Source organism: Microcebus murinus, chromosome 14 (assembly GCF_040939455.1).
Source record: "Microcebus murinus isolate Inina chromosome 14, M.murinus_Inina_mat1.0, whole genome shotgun sequence".
Classification (NCBI taxonomy): Eukaryota; Metazoa; Chordata; class Mammalia; order Primates; family Cheirogaleidae; genus Microcebus; species Microcebus murinus.
Genome location: NC_134117.1, coordinates 21,840,945 through 21,865,089, shown reverse-complemented (window position 1 = coordinate 21,865,089; position 24,145 = coordinate 21,840,945). Strand labels below are relative to the sequence as shown.

Sequence of the window (24,145 nt, the reverse complement as noted above, 5' to 3'; positions counted from 1 at the left end):
AATCATTTGCCTTTCTAGTAGTACAGGAATGGGATATGTCTAGCTTAGGGGTATTAAATTGTTCATTTTGTGTATCACCTCTGTGTAATCGGTAATAGCTGCATGGAAGGCTGTGTTACTGTGGGTTGGTAGGAAAGCCGCTTTGTTGGCAGAGTCTCCACACATGTGAGGAGGAAGGGTGGTTGTATGTATGTATTTTGTGCGATGCATTTTACAGGAAGGGCTGCACTCTTGGTGTTTGATCACCCAGCAGCCTGTGAGTTCTGCTCAGGAAGGCAGATGTAGTCCAAGGGACTACAAGAGTTTCTATCTTCAGCTCAAAGGACTGAGATCAGCTATATACTCTTGATCTCTTTCACTATTTGGAGATCTGCAAACTGCAGTGATCTTTCAGAATGTTCTTCCCACCTAGCTTCACCACCAATGTTACCCACCAATCAGCAAGCTGAGAAAAGGCCTCATATTTATGTAGTTCCAAATTTAAATCTGGTGTGTGTATATTTTATTTATTAAAACTTTCTGGCCGGACACAGTGGCTCACGCCTATAATCCTAGCACACTGGGAGACTGAGACAGGAGCATTGCTTGAGGTCAGGAGTTCAAGACCAACCTGAGCAAGAGCGGGACCCCGTCTCTACTAAAAATGGAAAAAAAAATTAGCCAAGCAACTAAAAATAGAAAAGAATTAGCCAGGTGTGGTGGTGCACACCTGTATTCTCAGCTACTCGGGAGACTAAGGCTGAGGCAAGAGGATCCCTTAAGCCCAGAAGTTTGAGGTTGCTATGAGCTAGGCTGATGCCACGGCACTCTAGCCTGGGCAACAGAGTGAGACTTATGTCTCAAACAATAAATAAAATTAAATTAAAAATGAAAATATCTTTAATCTTCATGGGATCTCAATGTGACAGACATTATGATCTTTATTTTTTCCACAGAGGAAACCAAGTTTTAGTGAAATTTAGAGAATCAACCTATGTGTTGTAGCTCAGGAAATAGCAGGATATAGGATATGACCTCAGAGCTATCTGGGTTTGTAAAAGGTGGCAAAACAGGATGATGATCTATTTCTCATGTCATTTTATTCCCACTAGCACCAAATAGCTGGTGTTCCGAGAAACTTTGCTGGATGGCCGTAAAAGAGAAATAGGCAGATGTTGGCCTGGTCTTGGTGGAAACTAGGGGTAGGAAAGCCTTGCTCCACTCCCTGTTCAGTGGACTTTGTTAGGACCCGTTTCAATTTTGTTTCATATCAGAAACTTTCTGCGTCATTTCCCAAAGAAAGACTTAATGGGATTTGGTACAATGTAATCATGCCCACAGCTCTGAGAGCTGTCCCTCAGATACACTTACAGGATTTACTCAAACACTCATCCGGGAAGCCACCTGGGGACCGGATGGCAGCGTGGTGAATCATTACCGTCCACAGCTCTGCTCTCCTCCGGCCCTTCCCTCCTCGCCTTGCACCTCTTGCCACGCATTTTCCAATTTCCATGGTGTGTTTCGGATCAGGGGAGAGGCTTCTCTTGCGTCCCATTCCAGGGCTCGGAGGAGCTGTTGAGTCATGACCTAGCTGAGTCTCCTTATCCTCCTGCTTCCCCAAGTGCTAGCAAGTTGTCCACGGCCCCTCTGCTAAGCTAATCCCTTTTCTGGGGCCTTCTCCTATTAAAGATAATTATACTGCTACAAAAACAACAGTGCTGATAATGAAAGCAGTTGGGCCACAGGCAGAGATGTAGACTATTAAGTCCAGTTCTCTTCCCATTACCATTCTAACTAGAGTATATATCTACTAATTTCAGAGTTTCAGCTTTTAAAATTTTTAATTGCTCTGCCTTTAACTGTATAACTAGCTAATGGAGTAAATAAACATTTTGGATTTCTGTGAGCAGCTTTTAAGAATCTGGTTCTGCACCCTCTCATGGTCAGCCAGGAGAAGGGCTTCTTAGAGTTTCAGAGTGGCAGAGCCAGAGGTTAATCAATCAATTTGATTTGATTGAGAACCAGTTATATACCCAGAGCTGTGATAGGTTCTCTCTGAGACAGAAGTATTGATTGATTCATTCATTGATTCACTCACCCATTCACTCATCCATTCATTTAACAATCATTTATTGAGCACTTAACACACTCCCCATACTGTTCTAAATGAAGGGCATGTGATGGCTGTGCGACTGACAGAGGGGGTGTCCTCATTTTGCCTTCAGGCTTGGTGAGGAGATGGAACTGCATAGTCTGACCTCTCCCCTGAACAGTGCTCAAAAGCCTTTGCAAAAGTGCTGGGCTCAAAGGACAGAGTGCTCCCTGGAGTGAGGCAGATCCATAAGGCGTGACGTGATCAGGTATAATTTCCTGGAGAAGGCAGGGCTCAAGCTGGTTCTCAAAGCAGAGAATTTATTTGCGGAGTCCAACTTTAGGACCAGTCAATGCTCCAAGGAGAAGAGACCCTTCAAGGGCAGAAGACAGTGTGCAGTGGGAAGGGATGGGCAGGTGGGGGGTTAGCATTCCTGGGATTGAGTCCGGCTCCCCATTAATTCACTCTGTGATCTGGGGCCATCACCTGTCCTTCCTGGAGCTCAGTTTCCTTATGGCAAAATGAAAGGATTGCTTTAAAGAAGGATTTTCAAATTTGTTGTTGTTGTTCTTGGGGAACTGCTTTTCAGACAAAATTGTTGAACAAATTCCAATACATAAAACAGATACAGTTAGAACAGATCTAGTTTAAACAGGGGAAGGAGCTGCATGAGCTTCACCACCACCCTCAACCTCTTCTCCATCCCTTCGGGGACACCTCCAAGGCATCTCTGCAGAACCTAGAGCTCCACAAAACCCAGTTTGGGAAGCAGTGGACTGGATCAGGGGTCCCCAGCCTATGGTGAGTTGTATAATTATTTCATTACATATGACAATATAAGAATAACAGAAATAATGTGCACAATAAATGTAATGTACTTGAATCATCCCCAAACCATCCCCTGCCCCCCGGCTCTCCCTCATCTGTGGAAAAATTATCTTTTATGAAAACGGTCCTTGGTGCCAAAAAGGTTGGGGACCACTGGACTAGATGACTCCAGGAGTTGCCTTCTAACCCTGGAATTCCACAATTCTGCTCCATCTGTAGGCCACGCCATTTACTCAGATATAGGAAAGGGACTATTATTCAGAAGTATATTCTCAACTCTTTTCTGCAATGTCAGAATCAAAAAAATCCATTTTTGATGTGGCTAAGAGAGTTGCTGAATCTTTCCTTCCCTCCTTCAATCCATGACTATCTGCTTAGAACATAATATCGGGATAGTGCAATAATACAAAATAAAAATTAAAATAGTAAATAAGAAAGTTATGATCTTTGGAGATCATGCTGGATATAAGAAATAAATATGTAAATAAGAAAGAAACACACATCCTGCCATAGGAGTATTTATAGTCTAGTAGAGGAAAGAGAAAATTCACCAGCAAAGTGATAAATAAGAATAATAAATAGATGCTGTGATAAATCTATGAAGAAATAAACATACATATGATAGACAATAATAAGAGGGAGGGCACTTCATTTCTTCACTTATTCAGTCAGTCCCTCAACAAATATTCCTGGAGTTACTACTATCCACAAAGTGTGGGGCCCCACTTTGGAAATTTTGTAGTGAACAAGATAAACACCGTCCTCTTCTCCTGGGAGCTTACAGTTTAGATGGATTCTCATCTCTGATAGTCATCATGAAGCAAAAATAAAATAATATAAAAACATAAATTGACAGAAAGTTAGGCATGCGTGTGGGTGAAATATCCCGCGATCTTGCTTTTACAACTGGGGCCTACAAAGTGATCGCATGACTGGTGGATCCTCTTCCTTTCCCCATCCTAAACTGGGAGTCAGGAGGTCTGAACAAAAATCAATCCCTGCAATTTATTTTTAACTTCTTTCTCCTTAGCCAGGATTGATTTTTGTCATTGCGATCAATGGCACAGAGAATAGCTCCGCAGCCCTAGCAGCTGTCTGGTCGGCCCCTCGTCTATCGAACAGAACATTAGAAGCTGATTATGAAAGTAATAGAATGAAGATGTTTAAAGGATGGGCCCGATTACCCCTGCTTTCCTGGTGAGGACTGCTTGTAGACAGGGGCTAGTGTAAGCAGGGAGAACTGCCGGGAGGGCGAGGCGGCAGGGTACAGCCCCGTCCCCAGCAGCAGAACCTAGTGTGGGGAAGCAGGGAAGGAGGGAGCTGCTGGTGTGAGGTTCTTGTTTGCCGACCTGACTCCCTTCCTTCCTTTTTAGCTTTGTCTTTCCTTCTTTGACTACTCCAGCTTTACTACACCAACTGCTATTAGATTTGGAACTGTAAGCAAAACATCTGTTACCAAAAAATAAAACTTGAAAGGATGGGCTGTTCCCTCTCTGCTCGTCTTGGGTTTTAAAGTTGTCTGATTCTTTCATCTCCGTTGTCTCCTCCTCCTCCCTTGTTTTCTTCTAATCCATCTTGTGTCTGATGGGAACATGAAATTAGCCTCTTCCCAACTCTCCCTCAAGCTTTGCAACCTCTCAAGGCCAGGCAAGATTGCTTCCATTTTCTTCTGTGAAAAATGTTTTTGGAAGAGACACACGCCTTATAATAATGTACAGTGGTAATTCCACGGAAGGCAATTAGAAAGGAAAGGCTGCCGTACCCAAGGCCTTCTGTCCGGTTCTCCAGGATTATAGACGCTTGTAGTTTTACTGCCTGCCCTAGGTAGCGATTGCTTCCAGATCGCAGAGTGGAGAAGTAATCAAAGTGCTCTTAATATGACTGTGTTTATTATTTTATTGTGCTGTGTAATTGCAGCTTAGGTGTTCTGTGTGTGGTGGGGAGGGAAGGGATGGAAGGGGTGGCTTGCTTACTTCCTCTGAAATATCTGAGACAATTCTTTGTGAAATTGATTGAACATAACTATTCCATATAAGAAACACTATGGTTCTCACTATAGTTATTTTAAAGTTTGTCATTAGCCTTCTTCCATGGTTTTTACTTCCTGGCCAAATTCTTTTTATTATTGAATAATCTGTACTTGGAGAATTGATTACATATAATAGTAACAGCTCACACTAATTGAGTGGCTACATGAGCCAGGCTTATGTATTGATGAATCTAACTGTTCTCATACCCTATGGGGTAAGTGCTCATCTAACCTCTCTTTCAAAGAAGAAGCTCAGAGAGGTTGAGCCATTTTCCTAAGGTCACATAACCAGTCAACAGTGGAGTGGAGATTTTGGTGTAGGTAGTTTGATATCAGAGACTTCTTTCTCTACCACTACATGGTTCTCTTCCTTAGTAAGAAAGATTCCCCGCAACCTATATTTTCTTATTTGCCTGAGGCAAATTGGGGCAGAAACTAAGTACAGGACAGTAAGTTAGCACACACAGCTTTCACACAGATTAGGTGCTTAAAACATATTTGTTCAATAATTGAATGACACAGAAGAAACTGACAGTGGTATTGCAGTTGCAGAAGATCTTCATGCTTAGGAAACTGAGACCCAGGACGTGAAGGGGTATGGAACACAGAGGATGTGACACTTTTGAGTCCCTGATTTGCATCAGCCTCATCTTGAGCTTCATTTTGTGAGTGTGGCTGTTTTAAGATGAAACTGAAGTCCAGAAACACTTAAATGCTTTTCCTAAAGATACATCGTAGCTAATGGGGGGATGGCAGGGAGAGATTGGAATCTATGTCTAGGTTTTGTTCCCAGGGTCCTTGTTAATTTCCATGAGAGAGAACTAAGTAAGTAACTTAATAGATACACAAAGATCAAATTCCTGATAACCTAGCTATAACTCTTGAGTATTTTCTCCTTTTCTTTTTTTTTTTAATTAAAGAAAAAAATTTTTTTTGAAATGGGGGGTCTCTGTGTATTTCCCAGGCTGCAGTGCAGTGGCTATTCACAGGAGCAATCATAGCTCACTTCAGCCTCCACTTCCTGGGCTCAAGGGATCTTCCTGCCTCAGCCTCCAGAGTATCTGGGACTACTGGCACACGCCACGACACCCAGCTCTCTCAGACATTTTCTTGAAGCAAAACTTCATTTCTGATATGAACCACCTCTACCAAGATAAACAAACAAAAAAGTAAAATTATAATAAGATTTTTGAAGGATGCAATATAGACTTTTTTTTAAAGCTGCCAAATAGAGATGAAGCAGAGAGTTTATGTTACGCAACATACTGCAAAAAAGCATTTAATGTGATCTACATATACCCACTGTTTCTTTCCATTCCCCCAGAGTACCACCTGATAGCACCAACTAGTGACTTCCCTTCTTGGCTCTTCTGCCCTGCAATGCTTCCAGCATTGCCGGTGATCTTTTCTTCCTTCAAAATCCATCTCTATTTTATACCATCTTTTCCTTCTGTCTCTCCCTTCATTATGTAGAACAGTTCCCCCAGGTCCTGGTTTCTCTGATGTACCATCCTCAAATCCATCATCCCATTCAGTGAACAAAATGGCCCTTAGTGTTGAGAACCCCCTTTCCTCCTAATGCAGTGGGAGTATAATCATACCTGTTTGCATATTATATGTTACATATTACACTGTGTGTGTGCATGCATGCCTTTTCATGTGTGTATGCATGTCACACTGGGAGGATGATCTAAGAAAGTGTCTATGACTTCAGTCTCTGGAGTCAGACAAACATGGGTTTAAATCCCGGCTCAGCCCTCTGCTGGCTGTGTGACTTTACTATCTGATGTCTCAGTTGCCTTGTCTGTAAAATGGAAATAGGATGAGTGTGGACATCACAGTACCCAGCACAGATTTTATTGTAATTGTAGAAGGAACCTGAGAATAGAGTGAGTAAACCGCTAGCACACGGCCTTCACTATGCTCAGGGTACCATGGCATCATCACTGGTCTGATATGGTCATTCACAGCTTACATGTTAGGCTTGCTTTCCCAAAGACATGGGGAACTGCATGAGGTCACAGCCCCCTGGTCCTGACACAACCTGGGCACACAAATGCTGAATAAGTACTTGCTGATTGATAAATGCAACATATGGTGAAATTGGGGCCAGAAAGCATAACGAGATATTTAAACATGATTAATGTTCAAGGAATGATCTGAATTTGGCCAGACTTTTAATTAATATTTGCATTCGGCAGTGAGTAGGGAAGAACATCTTGTAATTTGCTTCCCTGTTTCCCTAAGGAAAGTGAGCTCTCTGATAGCCCCTGATTTTCCATGTTGTGGTGTTGTCAACCACTCAAAGGAATATTTGATGTAAAATTACTATCCACTTGTAAAATTTCATGCAATTATCTCCCCTTTGTGTTTTACTGATTCTGACTCAGATTTTGAAAGCCTATCAAAGTGAAAAGGGCCTGAAGTTACAAGTCAGATGTTCTGAGGTTGACTTTGAGCCTCACCTGTTAGTAACAAGGTGGCCTAAAGTGGCCTCTGTGAGCCTTGGGCCTCTCAATTCTCAAATGAGGATGTAATTAGACCTCACTTGCAGGGGTGTGCTCATATCAAATGAAATGGATACAAGTGGATACAAATGGATACAAATGAAGCTGATAGCCTAGGGTACTTTGTAGATATTAGTTGTTATGACCTGAGTGTGGGGGACTAAGATAGGATTAGGGATGAACAGGACATTTTCTACCCTTGAAGATATTATAGTTCAGCAAGAGACCCAAGATGGACCCACTTCTCTACAATTCAGGATAGTAGCCGGTAAGGGCCACACACAAAAAGCCTGGGACTCAGAAGAAGAGAAGACGAATTCCAACAGGGAAACTGGGGTTGGGAAAAGGCTTAATTAACAGGGCGCTTTTGTCGCAAGCCGCTGTGAAACTTATTGATGCTGGGGCCTTTTAGTGATGTGGGTCAGGATGAATCCCTCCAGATAACTTGCCCTAAATTAGCCATTTTTCAGAAAGGCTCTGGAGTGACACTTCAGGTTCACTCAGGGCTGTGTGGTGTAGTGGACATAGTCAGGGTTTAGAGACACAAGTTCAAATTTGGGCTTTGCTGCTTTGGAGCTGAGAGCCTTATGCATGTTAGCCGACTTCTCAGTAAATCAGGGCTGCAAAGTACCTGTCCCTTGGGGTCATGGTGTGGAGAGCAGACAATGCATATGCTGTGGTGAGCATGGAGCCTGGCCCCCGAGTGGTGATGCTGGTACTGGCAGGGGACAGGGGAGGGATGGAACAGGAGGCTGGATGGGGCAGTTCCAGGAAGGAGCAGTTGGTGTTTCACAAATATCCATGGCTCTCTTGGGGAGGCGGGAGTGTTGCATGAGAAACAGCATGACAGATGGTTTAAATCCATGTTCTTCTGTCCTGAAACTCACTTTATGATGCATGCAAAGCCCATGATGCTGCAACCTTGATGTCCTATCTAGCAGCCCACATGTATCTCCAAGCCTTCCAGAAATCCCACATCCAAAAGAAGCATCCCTACTTCTCTAGAAAATTAATGATTTTGTTTGCCTTGACCTTTCAGGGTATTTTAAGTATTTTGAACATATCAATAAAATTAATGATTCTCCAAGCAGCTGTATGCACTGCCATTCATGTCATGTGCATGAAGACACAGCTGTTCTATGGCTGTGTGCATCCATGTTCTGCTGTTTTCTCACACTCCTTATTGCCTCTGGCCCTTCACTGTGTGCATAGACACAGCCTCACTGGCAAACTTCTGTGCACACGCAACCAGTAGAATAGGCACATCTGGATCATCAGCTTGATCTGTTTGTCTCAGGCTTTCCTAACTTACTGCCCTCTCTCTGCCATACTAACATTTCCAACAGGTAGTGAATAATTGCCCAAGAAGTTGCTCACCAGGGCTGATGAAGTTGGCAGTTGCTTTTCCGGTATTTTTTGGCTAGTGAGTGCACTGGCAACCTCAGTATGCATCTTCCCTTCAACACCGTCCCTACACACACATGTGCACACACACACAGACACATAGACAAAAAGCAATATTGGCTTCAGTGCCAGCTATCTTATCCCAAATCTTATTCTTGGTGAGGCTGTTTGGGGGGGCTATTATGTTAGGGCACCAATAAAAGATTTTTATGTGCAAATCTGTTTCAAAGGAGGCCCAGCCCTAGTGCAGTGTATCCATGTTAGGTAATAGACTCACTCTTTCTAGACACAGGCAGATAAAACTGCATATTACATCAATATCACAGAGCCTCCAGGACATAAAATGAGCAAACACCAGTTAGACAAACACTAAATCCAAACAGTCTAACAGAGGAGATGACTTGCTGACAGGATGCCATGTTGTTCCAAATGCTCAGTTCCACACTTTTGATTCAGACACCTAGTGTGATACCTTAGGAAAGCAGTTTTGGAAAATGAGCGCAAGATGGCAGAGGCAACTTAATCTCCATGTAGAAGCTTCCAGGGCCATCCCAACATTTATAGCAACTTCCTGATGAAGCCTGTCCCCATTTATTCTCTTGTGGTCAGTTAGTCAGAGGCCCTTTTTAAAAATATATATTATATAGTCAATATTTATTGTAAGCTTGTTACATGCTAGGTATAGCTTTTTAATTTTTTTTTATTTTGGCATATTATGGGGGTACAAATGTTTAGGTTACATATATTGCCTTTGCCCCACCCTTTGAGTCAGGGCTTTGAGCCAGAGCTTCAAGGGTGTCCATTCCCCAGACAGTGCGCACCACACCCATTAGATGTGTATACACTCATCCCCTCCTCCCTCCTCCCATCTGCCCAACACGCAATGAATGTTACTACTATATGTGCACTTAGGTGTTGATCAGTTAATACCAATTTGAAGGTGAGTACATGTGGTGCTTGTTTTTCCATTCTTGTGATACCATGGAGTTCTACTCAGCCACAAAAAACAATGGTGAGCTACCATCTTTTGTATTATCCCGGGTAGAACTGAAGCCCATTCTACTAAGTGAAGTTATCACAAGAATGGAAGAACAAGCACTGCATGTACTCACCATTTTTTTTTTTATTTTGTCATTGTTCTTAAGAGAACTGTGATCTTTGAAGGGACTACATAGGTGGAGAGAGAGAGAAAGGCCTAAAAACGTCAAGATTTATTTTAAAAAACCTAAATTGAATTAATGAGCAAAGAAATTGGAGAAGTTAATTGTGCATCGGAATATCTCGGCTGTTCTTTTTGTTTCTTTTCTTTTTTATTGCCAATTTTTTTCTTTTTGTTATTGTAAGAACACTTAACATGGGATTACTCTCTTAACAATTTTTTTAGGTGTACAATACAGCATTGTTAACTGTGGGCTTCAAAGTTCTGTAACATCGTCTGCTTTATAGTCAGTTTGACAAGTGAGAGTACACGTGTACTGTGACTGGCACAAGGTACGGCACTCTGTCAGGTTAATCTCTGCTCTGCATCTTGTGCAAGGCCCTGTGCTCTGCAGCTGGTGCTTGGACTTGTTTAAGACATTGTCCCTGATGACAGTCAAGTTATAAGTACATTTTTTTCACATTCTATGGATTTTCTTTTCTTTTCTTTTCTTTTCTTTTCTTTTCTTTTCTTTCTTTCTTTCTTTCTTTTTCTTTTGCTCCTTTTGTTTCTTTAAAATGGAAGAAACAATGCAGAGGCTATGTGAAAAGTAACTAAGGTATGCCTTTAAAGGTGGTCACTTCTCTTGGTATAGACAGATGATTAACATCATATTGGACCTGGCATGATCTGCTAACTGGAAAAGCTTATACATACCATTTCCTATGAAGGCAGCAGCTCTGCTGTAAAGCTGAATTATAATCCATCTTATGCACAAATTTCAACATCAAAACCATTCACTCCTGTGCAACAATAGAACATTGATTTCTCAGAACTGAGAAATTGATAGGAACCTTCACATCCAAAGATATGCCTTGTTGGTGGGCATCTCATATGGGAATTAGAAGTTGAGTGACAAGGGACTCATTCATTTCCACACAGAAGTTTGGAAATGGCACATAACCTAAGGGATTGGCATAAGCTTTATAAATCAGACAAACTTGGGTTCAAATTCCATCTCCACCATTTACTTGCTTTGTTTCTTTGAGTATGTTGTACAACTTCCCTGTGCCTCAGTGTCTACACCTGGACATAAAATAGAAGGCTAGTGGGTATAGACAGACACTTGGCATATAATAAATGCTCAGAAATGTTAAACAGTGATTAATATCTTTACCATGTATGGTATTGGTAATGATATTAACAATAATAGTAATAATTATTATTGTGGATATTAAATAATAAGAAAGTAAAGCACCCCACATAGAAAAGGTATTTAAAAATATTAGTTTCTGACTCTTTTCTCAGATTACCTAAGTCTACTTAGAAACTCTAGAGAAATTACAAGTTTTCTCCTATCAGTGGAAGAAAAAAGCTCAACTTCTAAATCCTCAGATGTTGCTAGGAAATGACTCAGGGCCCTTTGGTGCCATTTTGGGGGTTGGATTTCACTCTTTCCTCTGGGGCAAGCCATCATCCAGAAGCAAGGATAAATGAAAAATAAAGAATATGTCAGGTTACACTTGGTCACGGCAAGAGCGGGAACAAGTCAGAAAAGACAGATGTGTTTAATGGCCAATGCATTTGTCCAAAGGAATCATTTTCACTGGCCAGGAGCCCAATTAAACCTGTAAAATGGAAACCCAGAAAATCAGATTAACGAGCCAGTCATTAGTAAGGAAAAGACCCAGCTAATTCTGTGTTTAGCGTGACGGATGGGCCCAGAGCAAATAATTGGATGACATTCATCAAATGTAAAATAAAAGGTGTCACTGAAAGGGAAAGTGGTAATAATCTCTGGGATTTACAATGCCAGCAAATTTGCTTGTAAGGAAGAGAAAAGTTCATCAAAATAGATTAATAGTCGCTAAACTTTATTCCTTTCTTGCGTGCCAGAGAGCTGCACAATCATGGAGAAGCAGTAAATGCATCAGCCTGGTATAGCCCTAATACAGTGAGGACTCTGCTCTTGAGGGGGTGTGCTAGTGATTCTATTTGGAAAGAAGTTTCTTTGGCCGTCAGGAACTGGGCAGGAATGGAGAGTTCTTCACCTCACACCCATGGTTTAGTCACGGGCCAATGGAGGAAACCAAACTCAGCATCTCCCTGGTTGAGCAGATTAATCCCAACAATACATCAATTCAGAAAGTCAGCATGGACCCCCTGCTCTGCCCTGACTCTGTGCTCACTTCTGAGAATTGAGTCATAGGCTGGAGTTGGAAAGCTCAGGTTCACATTCTGGCTGTGATGGTAAAAAGTTGCGATATTTCTCAGCTTCAATTTTCTGACCTGTAATGAAATATCTTTTGTATGGTAGTTATTATTAATACTCTTGTTGTTATGACCTCATCTCTTCTCTTCTAAGAAGGTATCATTTTAAAAATTCAACATGAATGTTGTAACATTTTCTGTGAATGCAAAGAAACATAACCATATGCACACATGCCAATTACAGAAATCTTTAATTTTTGTAAAAGGTGTTGGAATCAGGGAAATATACTGTGTTGTTACAGTGAGATGAGAAAGATGGACAGAGGACTTTTCTTAGTCACAGGAGGAAAAGCACAGGTTTAGAGTCAAACTTTCTGAGGTTCAAATTTGTTCTGTCTTGGGCAAGTCACTCAGAGCCTTACAGCCTCTGTAGGGGTGTCATGGGGATTAAACGAGCTCATTTTATAAGGGCTATGTGCAGTTCTGGAGCCTGGTAGATGAGCTCAATTAATGACGGTTTTATCATTATTTTTATTATATGTCCTTGGATCATCTACCAGAAGACCAGCTATCTTAGTCCCTTTCTGCTGCTGTAACAAAATATCTTAGAATAGATCATTTATTTTGTGTAATTCTAGAGACTGAAAAGTCCAAGATCAAGTCCAGCAGGTTCAGTGTCTGGTGAGCACCTGGTCTCTAAGATAGTGCCTTGAACACTGGGTCCTCACATGGCATAAGGGATAAAAGGGAAAAAAGGCAGCCCAGCTGGTTCCCTCCAGCCCTTTTATAAAGCACTGATCCCTTTATAGGGGCATAACCCTCACAGCCTGATCGCCTCCTCAAAGGCCCCACCTCTTAATATTGTTGCATTGAGCATTACATTTCAACATGAATTTTGGAGGGGACACAAACATTCAAACCATAGAACAAGCATTGTCTCGGAATTAAGGAGGTGACAACTTTGTAATATGACATGGAAGAATAGTTATAACAACATGTGTGCCACAAGAGTAAATGTTTGAAACAGCAACTCAAAGTACTAAAAAAAAAAAAAAAAAGAAAAAAAAGAAAAAAGAGTAAATGTTGAGAGTGCTATAGAAGTGAAAAGAAAAGAACAAAGTTCAGGAGTTGAGAGATGGGAGAAGTTATCTCCCAAACAGAGGTGTTTGTTCACTTGGTGGTCATCAGGCCAATAGCCACAGCCAAGGGATTATAGCAAGGAGTTTGATTACTCAGCACAAGTAGGAAGCACACTGGGGACAGTTCCCAAAGCAGTGTGTCCCTGAACAAGGGGTTTGGGCTGGTTTTATAGTCAGAGGGTAAAGAGGTGTGATCTGATAGAATCTTGCAATGGGATGATGCCAGGAAATATACTGTGACTGGACCCTGCAATGGAATGACGCCAGGGCTCAATCTGATTAGATCCTGGATCCTGCCATGTGGAGTCTGCTTCTTAATTAAGTCCCCACTCCTCAGTCCAAGCACTTAGGTTCTGCCCATGGCTGCATGCTTGGTTCATCTAGGCATGCTCAGGTTACATGACCTTCAACTTGGGAGTCCATGGCAACTGAAAAACAACTCACAACTTTTATGTTACCTAAAAGTTGAGCTGGATGTGATTACAAAATTGCAATGAATTGTTAGCATCCAAAAACCCTACCATGACCTCACAGGAATTATACTGAGGTTTAAAGCACCAACTGGATTTTGACAAGTACAGAGAAGGACACAGTAAGTACAAAGGAATAATGACAGGAGCAAGCTTGATATCTCTGGGAGATACTATGTTGTCAGAGGTTCTTGGAGAAGCCCTGGGCTTCTTGGTCTTCATGTGGCCCCTTCATATTTCAGACCATTCCACAGTGCATTTCAAGTATAATTTCTATTTTCATTATTTACTCAAGTACAAACTCTTTCATGTTGTATGTGTGAGCCTTTGTGTGTGTGTGCGCACATGTGAGAGAGATAAAGAGAGTGTGTGTGTGTGTCTGTGATTGCACAGGTATCTGGGGACATGGGTGGGTGACTTCCCAAGGCTGTGAGGCCAATCACCCCATCAAAGGGACCACTCTATTTTCCTTTGCCCGTTGGTGATTTGGAAACCCCAGTGGGCCCAGCCTTTCCTGTGGTGCTGATAGGAGGCCTGGTGGTGCTACCATCTTGTTCCTTGTAGAGGTGGCTCAGTCTTCCGGGAGGAAGCTTCTTTTAATCAATGAGCTCTGGCCAGCGCTCAGAGATGGGACTTGTCAGATGCTGGTCTATTTTCTCAAGGGCACGTTTGGTGAACTTCAGGGTACCTGTAAAGAGATGAGTTTTAAGCATATGGTTGGTTACTGGAGGGTATATTTTGGGGTTGAAAAACTTTATCATTAGGGTGTGGGATCTCCTTTCGGGGTGATGAAAATATTTTAGAACTAAGTGTAGGGAATGGCTGGACCACACTGTGAATGTACTAAATCCCAGTGAATTGTGTACTTTAAAATGGTTTAGGTTGGATTATGTGAATGTCACCTAAATTAAAAAAAAACTTTATCATTGTAAACACAGAATTTAGGAAAGTAGCTACATGTGGGAAGGAGGTCAGGACAGGTGAGGAGCACAGAGGTGTTTGTGAGTTGTTAAAGGTCTAGTTCTGTGATGTTCAGTGTATAATCCCCAAACCAGCAACATCAGCAGTGCCTGGAAACTTATGAGAAAAGAAAATTCTTGATTCCCCACCATGATCTATTGCATCAGAGACTCTGCAGATGGGCCCCAGCAGTCTGAGTTTTAGGCTTTCCAGGTGATTCTGAGGCATGCTAAAGTGTAAAAACTATTGATCTAGTTCTTGGGTTGTCAGGTACATTTACATGTGTTGGTTTTACAATTAAATATAAAACCAAATTGAACAAATAAATAGGATCATGCAAAGTTACTGATGGTGACTGTTGTGTCCAGATCCAAGGATGATATTTTAACCTGGTCCTATGCATTTCAGACCTATTTTCAAAAGGAAAAAAAAAAAAACCCACACACACACACACACATAATAACTTCTCAGCAACCCATTGATCTTAATATGCAACACCCACCCTAAGCCAACAGAGAACAATATAGGTTCGGAACAGATGTCTTTACAAAATAAAAACTTTAAAATGTCATGAGATACAAGACAAGAATGATTGTGATAAGAAATGTTTCTCTCTGAGCATCAGGGAGTAAAACCAATCTCTGCTCTTGGTTCACAGTTTAAGCCTTTGCACCAAGTGTTTTCCAAGGCTTTGCCTTCGTGCTTTCTCTGACATCTGCTGCACCTGGCAGCTTGTGGAGCCTGCTTTGTGGGCTTCCAATCTGTGCAGAGCAAGGGGGAGCCATGGGAGATGCCGTCTCTCAGAGTGAGGAGGCATGAGCAGCTTCAACAGAGTTGTTACACCCTTCTGCTCCCAGCAGGCACTGTGGATGGGTGCCAGGTTTGGACCAGAGTGGGAGGACTGGCCTGCCTCCAGCACGTGCTTGGACCTTAGTGAGAACGGAGCATGTGCCTCGAGTAATTGCCTCCTCACCACAGCAGCCTGGTTGCTATTGTTTTCCTGCTATTTTCTCTGAACAGGCCATGTTATCTTCTCCTGTGAATATTAATTTCCCCTGAGTTGGGATAATTGGTCTAAGAGCGGCCATCTGCAGAGCTCTGCCATGTTGGCAGGACTTTTCAGCAAGCTCAGGCCAGAGGACTATTTCTTGGAGTGGTTTCTACTTTCCTCTAACTAAGAAGCCATCCTTTCCCAAGTGAGGTTACGGGACTTGTCCCCAAACCTAGCCATGACATAAGAGAGCTGGGACTCAAACCTAGGATTTCTGAATTTCATATCTGGAGTTCTTCCTTTGACCTTTGATGGCTTTAAGTAACTTGCATATGGAAAGAATCAATAAATATCTGCTCAATGCATGGATTTGTAAATATGAAGGAAGGAAATTTCTGCTTAGATCAGAAGTGATATTAAATTTCAAAGTAATGGGGGATTTGAGCAATAGTTATTATTCAAATGTATAAAAAATACCTTTGACAACTGTGTTATGATTGGAATGGATTATATAAACTGTTAAAAAAGAAAGCCAGGATAAATAGATCATGGGTGTAGCCCATGCTGATAGCTTTTCTATTTTTAGTTGAAAATATTTATGAGGTGTGTACCCTATGCAGAGCACAGTGACCAGATGCAGAGCCAGTAACTGCTCTTGTGGAGAATGTCAGCCCATGGGGAGGATTGGTGTAATTGGCCACTTATTGTCTATGTACCATGACATGGGGCAACTCAGGATGCCATGGGATTAGAGACTCAAAGCCACCAAAAGATATTTTCTGAAAGGTAATTAGAAACTGGTTGTGGTTGATGATGGAAAGGCTAATACTCTACAACTTGGACCATGATCTGTGGCCCCATCTGACCTCTTTGTATTTTCCCCCCCATCTAGGTAACAACAGGTGGAAGAGCCAGCTACTACGTGTCTTATCGAAGAGAGGCCTTTGCTCAGATAAAGCTGCCCAAGTACTCATTGCCGAAGGTACCGCATGCACCACCAGTTGTCCTGGGTCCTCCCAGGCAAAGGGAGGGTTGGAGAGGCTGACTTGTCAGGCTGCTGGAAGGTTTTGGCCTTCCAGCCAGAGGACTGCTGGCATTCAGCCTGACTTACCACTGAACGGATTGGCCTCTGCTGAGGTCACTGAACCCAGGTTCTGTATTACTCTCTCAGCAAGGTACTAGGCAAGATCTTTGATTTCTTGTGACTCAGACATCTGGTGTAACCTTAGGTCATTTCCCAGGTGCCAATAGTGAAAGGAGCATTAGCTTTGGAATGTCTTCTAAGGGCTCCTCCCTTTTGCAAAGGCCTTATTGCCAAATACAAGGCCAAGCTCAGGCAGAATCACAGATGCCACATGAGTGTGTGCATAAAACTGCACAGATAAGTCTGGTGGTTTTCTTGCTTCTTTATTCATTTTAAAGCCAAATATAAATGTACTTCCCATGTTTCCACTCCTTCCTGCCACCATGAGTAATTAAAAATGGATAATTTAATAGAATGTTAATGTCAAATAATGGCATTTTAACTCTTCTATTGGAAAATCGTAAAACTTATTATGTAGACCCTATTGCCTGTGAGCGTTGGCTTCTAGGGGGGGATGGACCTTAGAACCTCAGTGTGAACATGGACAGGATATAGCTGCATCACTTAATGAGGCTACAAAGAAGCCAAGTCTCACGTTGGACACGTATCAACTGTAATGTTGCAAAGACTTGGGTCTCTGAGCCAGTGCTAAGAAACAAATTTTGAAAGGCTAAATGAGTACAGAGGTGGGAGAAATTATGACATGATAAAATAGATAATTTTCTACCCTGAAATTGTTTTTATTCGTTCAATATTTTATGCATGCATGTGTTCATTCATACATTTGTTTCTTTTTTAATGCATCCATTCAACTATTCTTTCTTCCATTTAAATTTATACTCTGTGCCATGCACTGAGCTAAACTCTGTGTATAGAGGAGTGAATAAGACACAAGTGGTCTCTGCATTCATGGACCTTATATTCTGCTAGAAATGCTAAACAAGGAATTGGAAGTGTGGGAATGTTATAGAAGTTTAAGGGTGATTTTGGCATAAAAAGTGGAGTTACTCAAATGTGGGTAGATGGATATTAAGGGTAGTTTCCTAGAGAAAATGATGTTCAAGCTGATATAAGAAGGATAAAAAATTAACCCTGCAAACAAGGGTGGGGAGAAGCTGATAGAAAATGCAGACACAGACTCTGTTTTAAGAGCAAGCACAGCTCATTCAACAGACTGAAAGACTGTCTTGACATCTTGAGAGACTGGGCTGCAGAGAGAGAGGTAGAAAGTTTGATGAGGAGGGCAGAGACAATATTAAGTAGCCTCAGAGGCCCTGGGAACCAATTTCTCATTTTCTCTACCCTCTCAGTGATTGGCATTTACGGGGCTGTTGTGTGGTACTGTGGATGCAGGATGTACCCATCAGATATTCTCAACCCAAGGAGGAAAGAAGAATCTCAGCTTGGAGAAGATTAGAAGGGGAAATTCATAATTATGCTCTTTCTAAAGGAGAATGGTCCCTTACAGGAAACTGAAGATCTCCACATCTCTAAGTCTCTAAATGAGTTTAGGGAACCTTCTCTGCAGTGGAAGGCTTATTTTGTCTCTGAATGTGCATATTTTATGTATTTTTAACCTTCTCAGGAAAACAGTTTGCTCCCCTGGATAGGGTGGCTGCAGGTGGGGCCAGATGAGGTCCTGAATTGATCACAACCCTAGTACACTCCGTGAATGATTAGCAGCCCCATGGCAGTTTATTGTGGTGGAGTACCATCCATACAGCCCCTTTTCATAGAACTCCATCCAGAGCAGCTTCTCATTAATATGAGGGCTGCTGTGAAAATAGCTGGATGGTTATCGATCCCCTTTATTAGCCGCTGTTGACCCAGGTTTTCCTAGTCAAGGCTGAAGAGGTGGGGACAGAGGGAGTGGAGGGAGATTGATTCTCTCCATTGTTTAAAAATGGAAATGGCTTTTAAGCAAGTCATTGCTGTTCCATGAGGTGCCGTGGCTGCTTTTAGGCTGCTTGCTTAAAAACAAAAGCCTGGAAAAGCTCCCTGTCATCATTGCCCTTGCGCCTCTGTTCCCAGCATATCTGCTCAGAATATGCTCTCCTGGGGCACTCCATGGCTTTGGAGTGTTTTGCAGAGAATGAAATGAGTGCCATTAATAATGAGCAGAATTATTAGGAGTAGCAGCCTGTGCTGAGCTCTCCATAACTCAGTCCCTGGGCATCGTGTTGGCTTTCTTAGTCCCATAGGCATGAAAAGCTCAAACCAGCAGAGGGAATGGAGCCAGGTGAGAGAGAGCAGGTCCCATATAGAAAGGACAAATGATCTGAGCAGAAACCCTGAACTTTCATTGCAGCTCTGCCACCTACTTATCTATGAGCCTAGGTCTTCCTATCTGTGAAACGAGGATAACAATACCATTCGGCAAAGTCATGAGGATTAAATGAATGGCTTATTGTTAACAAATTTAAGAAACAATTTTAATCCAGGGGAGAATGATACCGAGGCTCTTAACCTGCCAGGTTGGAAGATCAGTGTTCATGATGGGATCCCATCTCAGCCTTGCCTTTGGACTCAATATTGCCTAAGGCCCCCACTCTACACTGAGTCTGCTATCCCCTCTTTCACCTCTTAGATTATGGATTTATTCTTAACTTACTACTCTAATAAATCAGTTATACAAGAGAAAAATTTTTGGGTTTTTTGTTTGTTTGTTTGTTTCTGTAAGGGATTCAGATTGGTAATGACAGTGTTGATCTTTGCCTGAGCCCCGTGCTCCTGGAAAACAGGCAAGGTTAAGAAATTTCCTGCCCTTCTGTGTTTGGGAAATGGCACACTGCAACCCTCACCCCACCACGTGACTTGATAAGACTGAGATGTCCACCTTGTTTACCTGCAACAAGACCAGATTTCCATTCTTTTTCACATAAATGATTAGCTGAACTGTTGTCCTACTGACCAATCTGGACAAAATGCCTGTTAATTTGAATTGACCAAACTTAAAACCACCTTTCTCCTTCCCCAAGCCTCTGAACTTTGACCCACTTTTAAGCTTCTGTAAGCTGTGAGAGCTTAAGCAAACATTTCAACAAAGAACCCTCTGAGAATCAGCTGACCTTAAAGGAAATAATTTCCTGCTCAATATCTCGATCATGCTACCTGCTCACCCTACACCCCACACCCAGTTCTTTCTAGCCTTATTTTACTTTTCCCTGTAGAAGTAATTTTTTTTTCTACCTTTGCTCTGAGATGCTTGCAGATATTATGGTCAGAGTGTTCTCCTTGCAATTGTCTTTTCAAATAACATCTCTCCTTACCTACATCTGGGTTCATTTTTTTTTTTATTTGACAGTAGAATGTGGTTAATCCCATTTTGGATAATAAAAGAGAGGAGAGGGGAAATATGTCCTAGAAAATTCATTATAATCATAATGACAATGATATTAACCTTTTATTTCCATAGTTTTTACATTTCCCCAATTACAGATTTATTCTTCTCTGCTGTGTCACAGCCACACTTCTTTAAGAGTTGTTTGAAATTCTAATGTCTTTTCTCACTTCTTATTCACTCGTCAACCCACTGCTACTTGTCTTCTTGCCTTGAATCCATCTGTCCACTCTAGCCACTGTCACAGTGACCACCTACATGCCAAATTCAATAGACATCTCTACATTTTTTTTTACCACTTTGTAACATTTGATGCAGGTGGCAAAAAAAAAAATCCATACTTGAAACTTTTCTGTTTGATAGTATTTTATTCTGATTTACTCTTCTGCATACTCCTTCTCTTGCTACTTTTCAAACATTAGTGTCCCTAAGTTCTTTTTGCATTCTGCATGGTCCCTGGGTAGCTTCATTCCTTTTTTTGGCGAGGGGTATTGTTGACACCTATATTCCTAGTCCCAGCCCATATGGCTCCATTGAGCTCCAGACCACTTATCCAGCTGCCTATTTGAAGTACATCCTCTTAAACATCCATTTAGCCATTATAGAACTGAAGTCCTCTTATATCTCATATATGTCATCCTTCTTGTATGTTTTCTTCTGTACTCCGTTTATTCAATAAACTCTCATTGGAGTCTACCATGTGCCAGATACTCTGGTTGGCATTACAGATAAAGTGATAAATAAGAGAGACATAGTTTCTGCTTTTTGGGGTGTTAATAATTAGTAAAACAGATACCAAACAAATAATTACACAAGTGATTATTTCATTATGATTGCAATGAGTGCTGTAAAGGAAAAGCAGAGTTTTAGAAGTCAAATATCCGGCTGGGCATGGTGGCTCAAACCTGTAATCCTTACACTCTGGGAGTTCGAGGTGGGAGGATCGCTTGACCTGAGGAGTTCCAGGCCAGCCTGAGCAAGAGCAAGACACACCCCCGTCCCTGCCCTCGCCCTAATCTCTACAAAAAAATAGAAAAATTAGCTGGGTGTGGTGGCATGCACCTGTAGTCCCAGCTACTCTGAGATGCTGAGACAAGAGGATCACTTAAGTCTAGGAGTTTGAGGTTGCTGTGAGCTATGATGATGCCATTGAATGCTAGCCAGGGCATCAGAGCAAGCCTCATGTCTGAAAAAAAAAGTCAAATATCTGAGACATAAATCCTTCTTACTTATCCCTGTAGATTTATCTACTTAATATGCCAGTCTATCCCCTAGTGACCTCATAGAGATCATACTTCCTTAGGTCATGTTTTTATGAGTCATGATCTAGATTGTTGCAGTGACCTTTTAAGCCTTTTCCCCTGCCTCTACTATGGCCCCATGTAAATCCCCTCTTTGCACTGCTTCCCCAGTGAATATGATCATGCAAAGCACTCCATCTTCTCCAGCCAAATCTCTGCATTGATCAACTCTAATCATTCATTTATCCTACTTGATAACTTGTGATAGCTTTGTGCTACCTTTTAGGTAAAAGTTAGGTGTTGTGCCATGCAGAACCCGTTGTGATATAAGCCAGTCTCTGTCCTCACTTCCTTCAGACGAAAATTGTTTTTGAGCTATACCAAGTTCTATGCATTTTCTTTCTTGACTATTCTATTTTCTCTTTCACCTGTAAGCCTTTGTACTCCCATCACCATTTTTAGTTCCTTGACTATAGCATTTAGTCAAGTTTAAGAAAGGCTACAAGAGTAAGTGAAGTCTCTATCAATTGGGGCATCTTTTTGAGGGTAGGTTCTGCACTTTCTTTCACTGTGTATATTGTGGTATCTGGCACCTGAAAAATGCTTAATAATATAGGTGTTTATACAATGAATAAAGTTACATTAGGCCTAGATTATAAGAAAATTCATCAATAACTGTGAGGTATTTTCACCATTGCTCACCTAGCAAGTCAAAGGTTTGGGTTTTCAAAAAGCAATCATGACTCTCCCAAATTATTGTCTTGTAGAGCAAAGGGGGAATCTTATTTATGATTTTTTTTCCAAATAAAAACATGTATGTGGGTTTAGTCTGACATTCTTCAAATTCCACTTGTAAAGTCACAATCTGAATTTACATGCATTGTATTTTCCTTCTTTTGAATTCTCTCTTCATCAACAAATTTCTCCCTGTATGTTTTGAAGACCAGCAAGTAAGCAAGTGACACGTGCTTTGGAGTCAGAATGAAGTAGCCAGATTCAAGAAATAAGCTTCATTATCAGCCAGCTCCCTATTGGACCAATTTTAACTAATACTGCTTTTCTTCTTCATTCTTGAAGACTTCATTTTCTGATTGTTATTGGTTTATCCCTCTTCCACCATTAGACCTATTTGGAGAGAGGTCACATAGTTCAGCATGTTTCAAAGCATGATCCCCCAGATGTAGATGCACCAGAGTCATGTGGAGGCTTGTCCAGACAGTAATACCTAAGGCTCTGCACCAAACGTGCTGAGTCATTATCTCAGGCAGTGAGGACCATGGAGTCTGTATGCTAGTAAGACCTCCAGGTCATTTTGATGCACACCAAAATTATAGTCCCACTGCCATGGTGTTTTAAATGTTGGCTTCTTGATTAAGATTTGGTTTAAAGTAAGATTAAGTCTTAAATTTAAATCTTAGTAATGTCATTTATTAGCCGAGGGACTTTGGCAAATTAAGGACTTCTCAAGCACACATCCAGAATCCTAGATACTCAAGAGAAGTCTCTTGCTCCAGAGCCTGGAGTACCTGTTCACCAGGTGACACAGCCTCAGGACAGCATTAACCTCATATGTACCCACAGCAAATCTGGCTGTCTCTAATGCTGACCATGCCCCAGTGTTTTAATTTGTTTTTCCCTCACCTCTTTTACATTAGTTTAGTCTAAAACAACTTAGCTCATTCATTTTTATGGCCAAAACATCTGGGGAAAACCCAGCATTTCTATTGCATTTTTAACAGGGTAAGTGAATTTAATTTGGATTTCCTACAGCTGCTATTTCCCCCCCTACTGGGTTCTTGGGCATTCATTCCACACCAACACAATGTGATTTCTTCACATGGTTTTCAAGAGTGAGCTTTCTTTCCGTTTTGAAGCAGCTCAGCAGGAACCTGTAATTCTACAAGGTGTGTAAGCACAAACGAGCAAGTGAGGTCTTAGTCAAGGTGACCTAGAGAGTTCAAGGCCAGAGGCTGATATTTGACAAAGAATCTTCAATGAAAAGACCGAGAACTTGCTTTCCTACTTCTCCCACTTCCAGGTTGTCCAAATCAAATGGGCTTGCTCCTTTGTAAGTCATCTTGGAGGAACTCTCCGTGGTCCTGACATTATAGACATTGCTGTCTCTTTTTACTTGAAATGGTTTCTGGGGAAGGTTGCTCAAATAAAGGCTGGGCCCTTCCTGATTATTAACTTACTGTCAGCTCCAATTGCCCATGGTTCTATAGCAGGTGGTTTACACCCTGGTGACACCCTGGTGACAAGGGTGTCTTTCCTTTGCTATCTATTACTGTTTGGCATATATGCCAATCTCTTCATGCATTTTAAAACTATCTCATTTTTGACAAATGTTTATCCATGTCAGCATGTTCTCCTGACAGTGTAAGTTCCCATCATAAGAGCTTCAATGTGTGGTAATCTTTGTAGAGTGCCTAGTCACATAGTTTTGTAAATTATTTTGAATTGTGAACTACTAGATTTGATTTTAGAAAAGATCCAACCCAGGATTAGAACTAAAATGACTTTAGGCACCAGGAATTTAATATCAGTATGTAAGTGGTAGATCATAAGAACACATGGATATGGAGGGGAGGTCTGAGACTGACTGGAGTCAGTAGGATGCTGACTCCATCTAAAAGACCAGAGATTCAAATTTTTCATACAGGATGTGGTCATACTAAACATCTGTGACCTGTATTTACTTCATGAGTCATCAGTTTGAAATCCCTATTTAA

At 41.5% G+C, this 24,145-nt stretch overlaps 1 protein-coding gene across 1 annotated transcript in view; it reads left to right on the top strand.

Annotated features, from left to right (window-relative positions):
• Window positions 1–24,145, top strand: part of SORCS3 (sortilin related VPS10 domain containing receptor 3) — a 566,209-nt gene that overhangs the window by 437,076 nt on the left and 104,988 nt on the right. Inside the window, exon 8 of the mRNA XM_012770778.2 lies at window positions 16,641–16,730. Coding sequence (XP_012626232.1) covers window positions 16,641–16,730 — 90 coding nt within the window. The remainder of the gene's footprint in view (window positions 1–16,640; window positions 16,731–24,145) is intronic.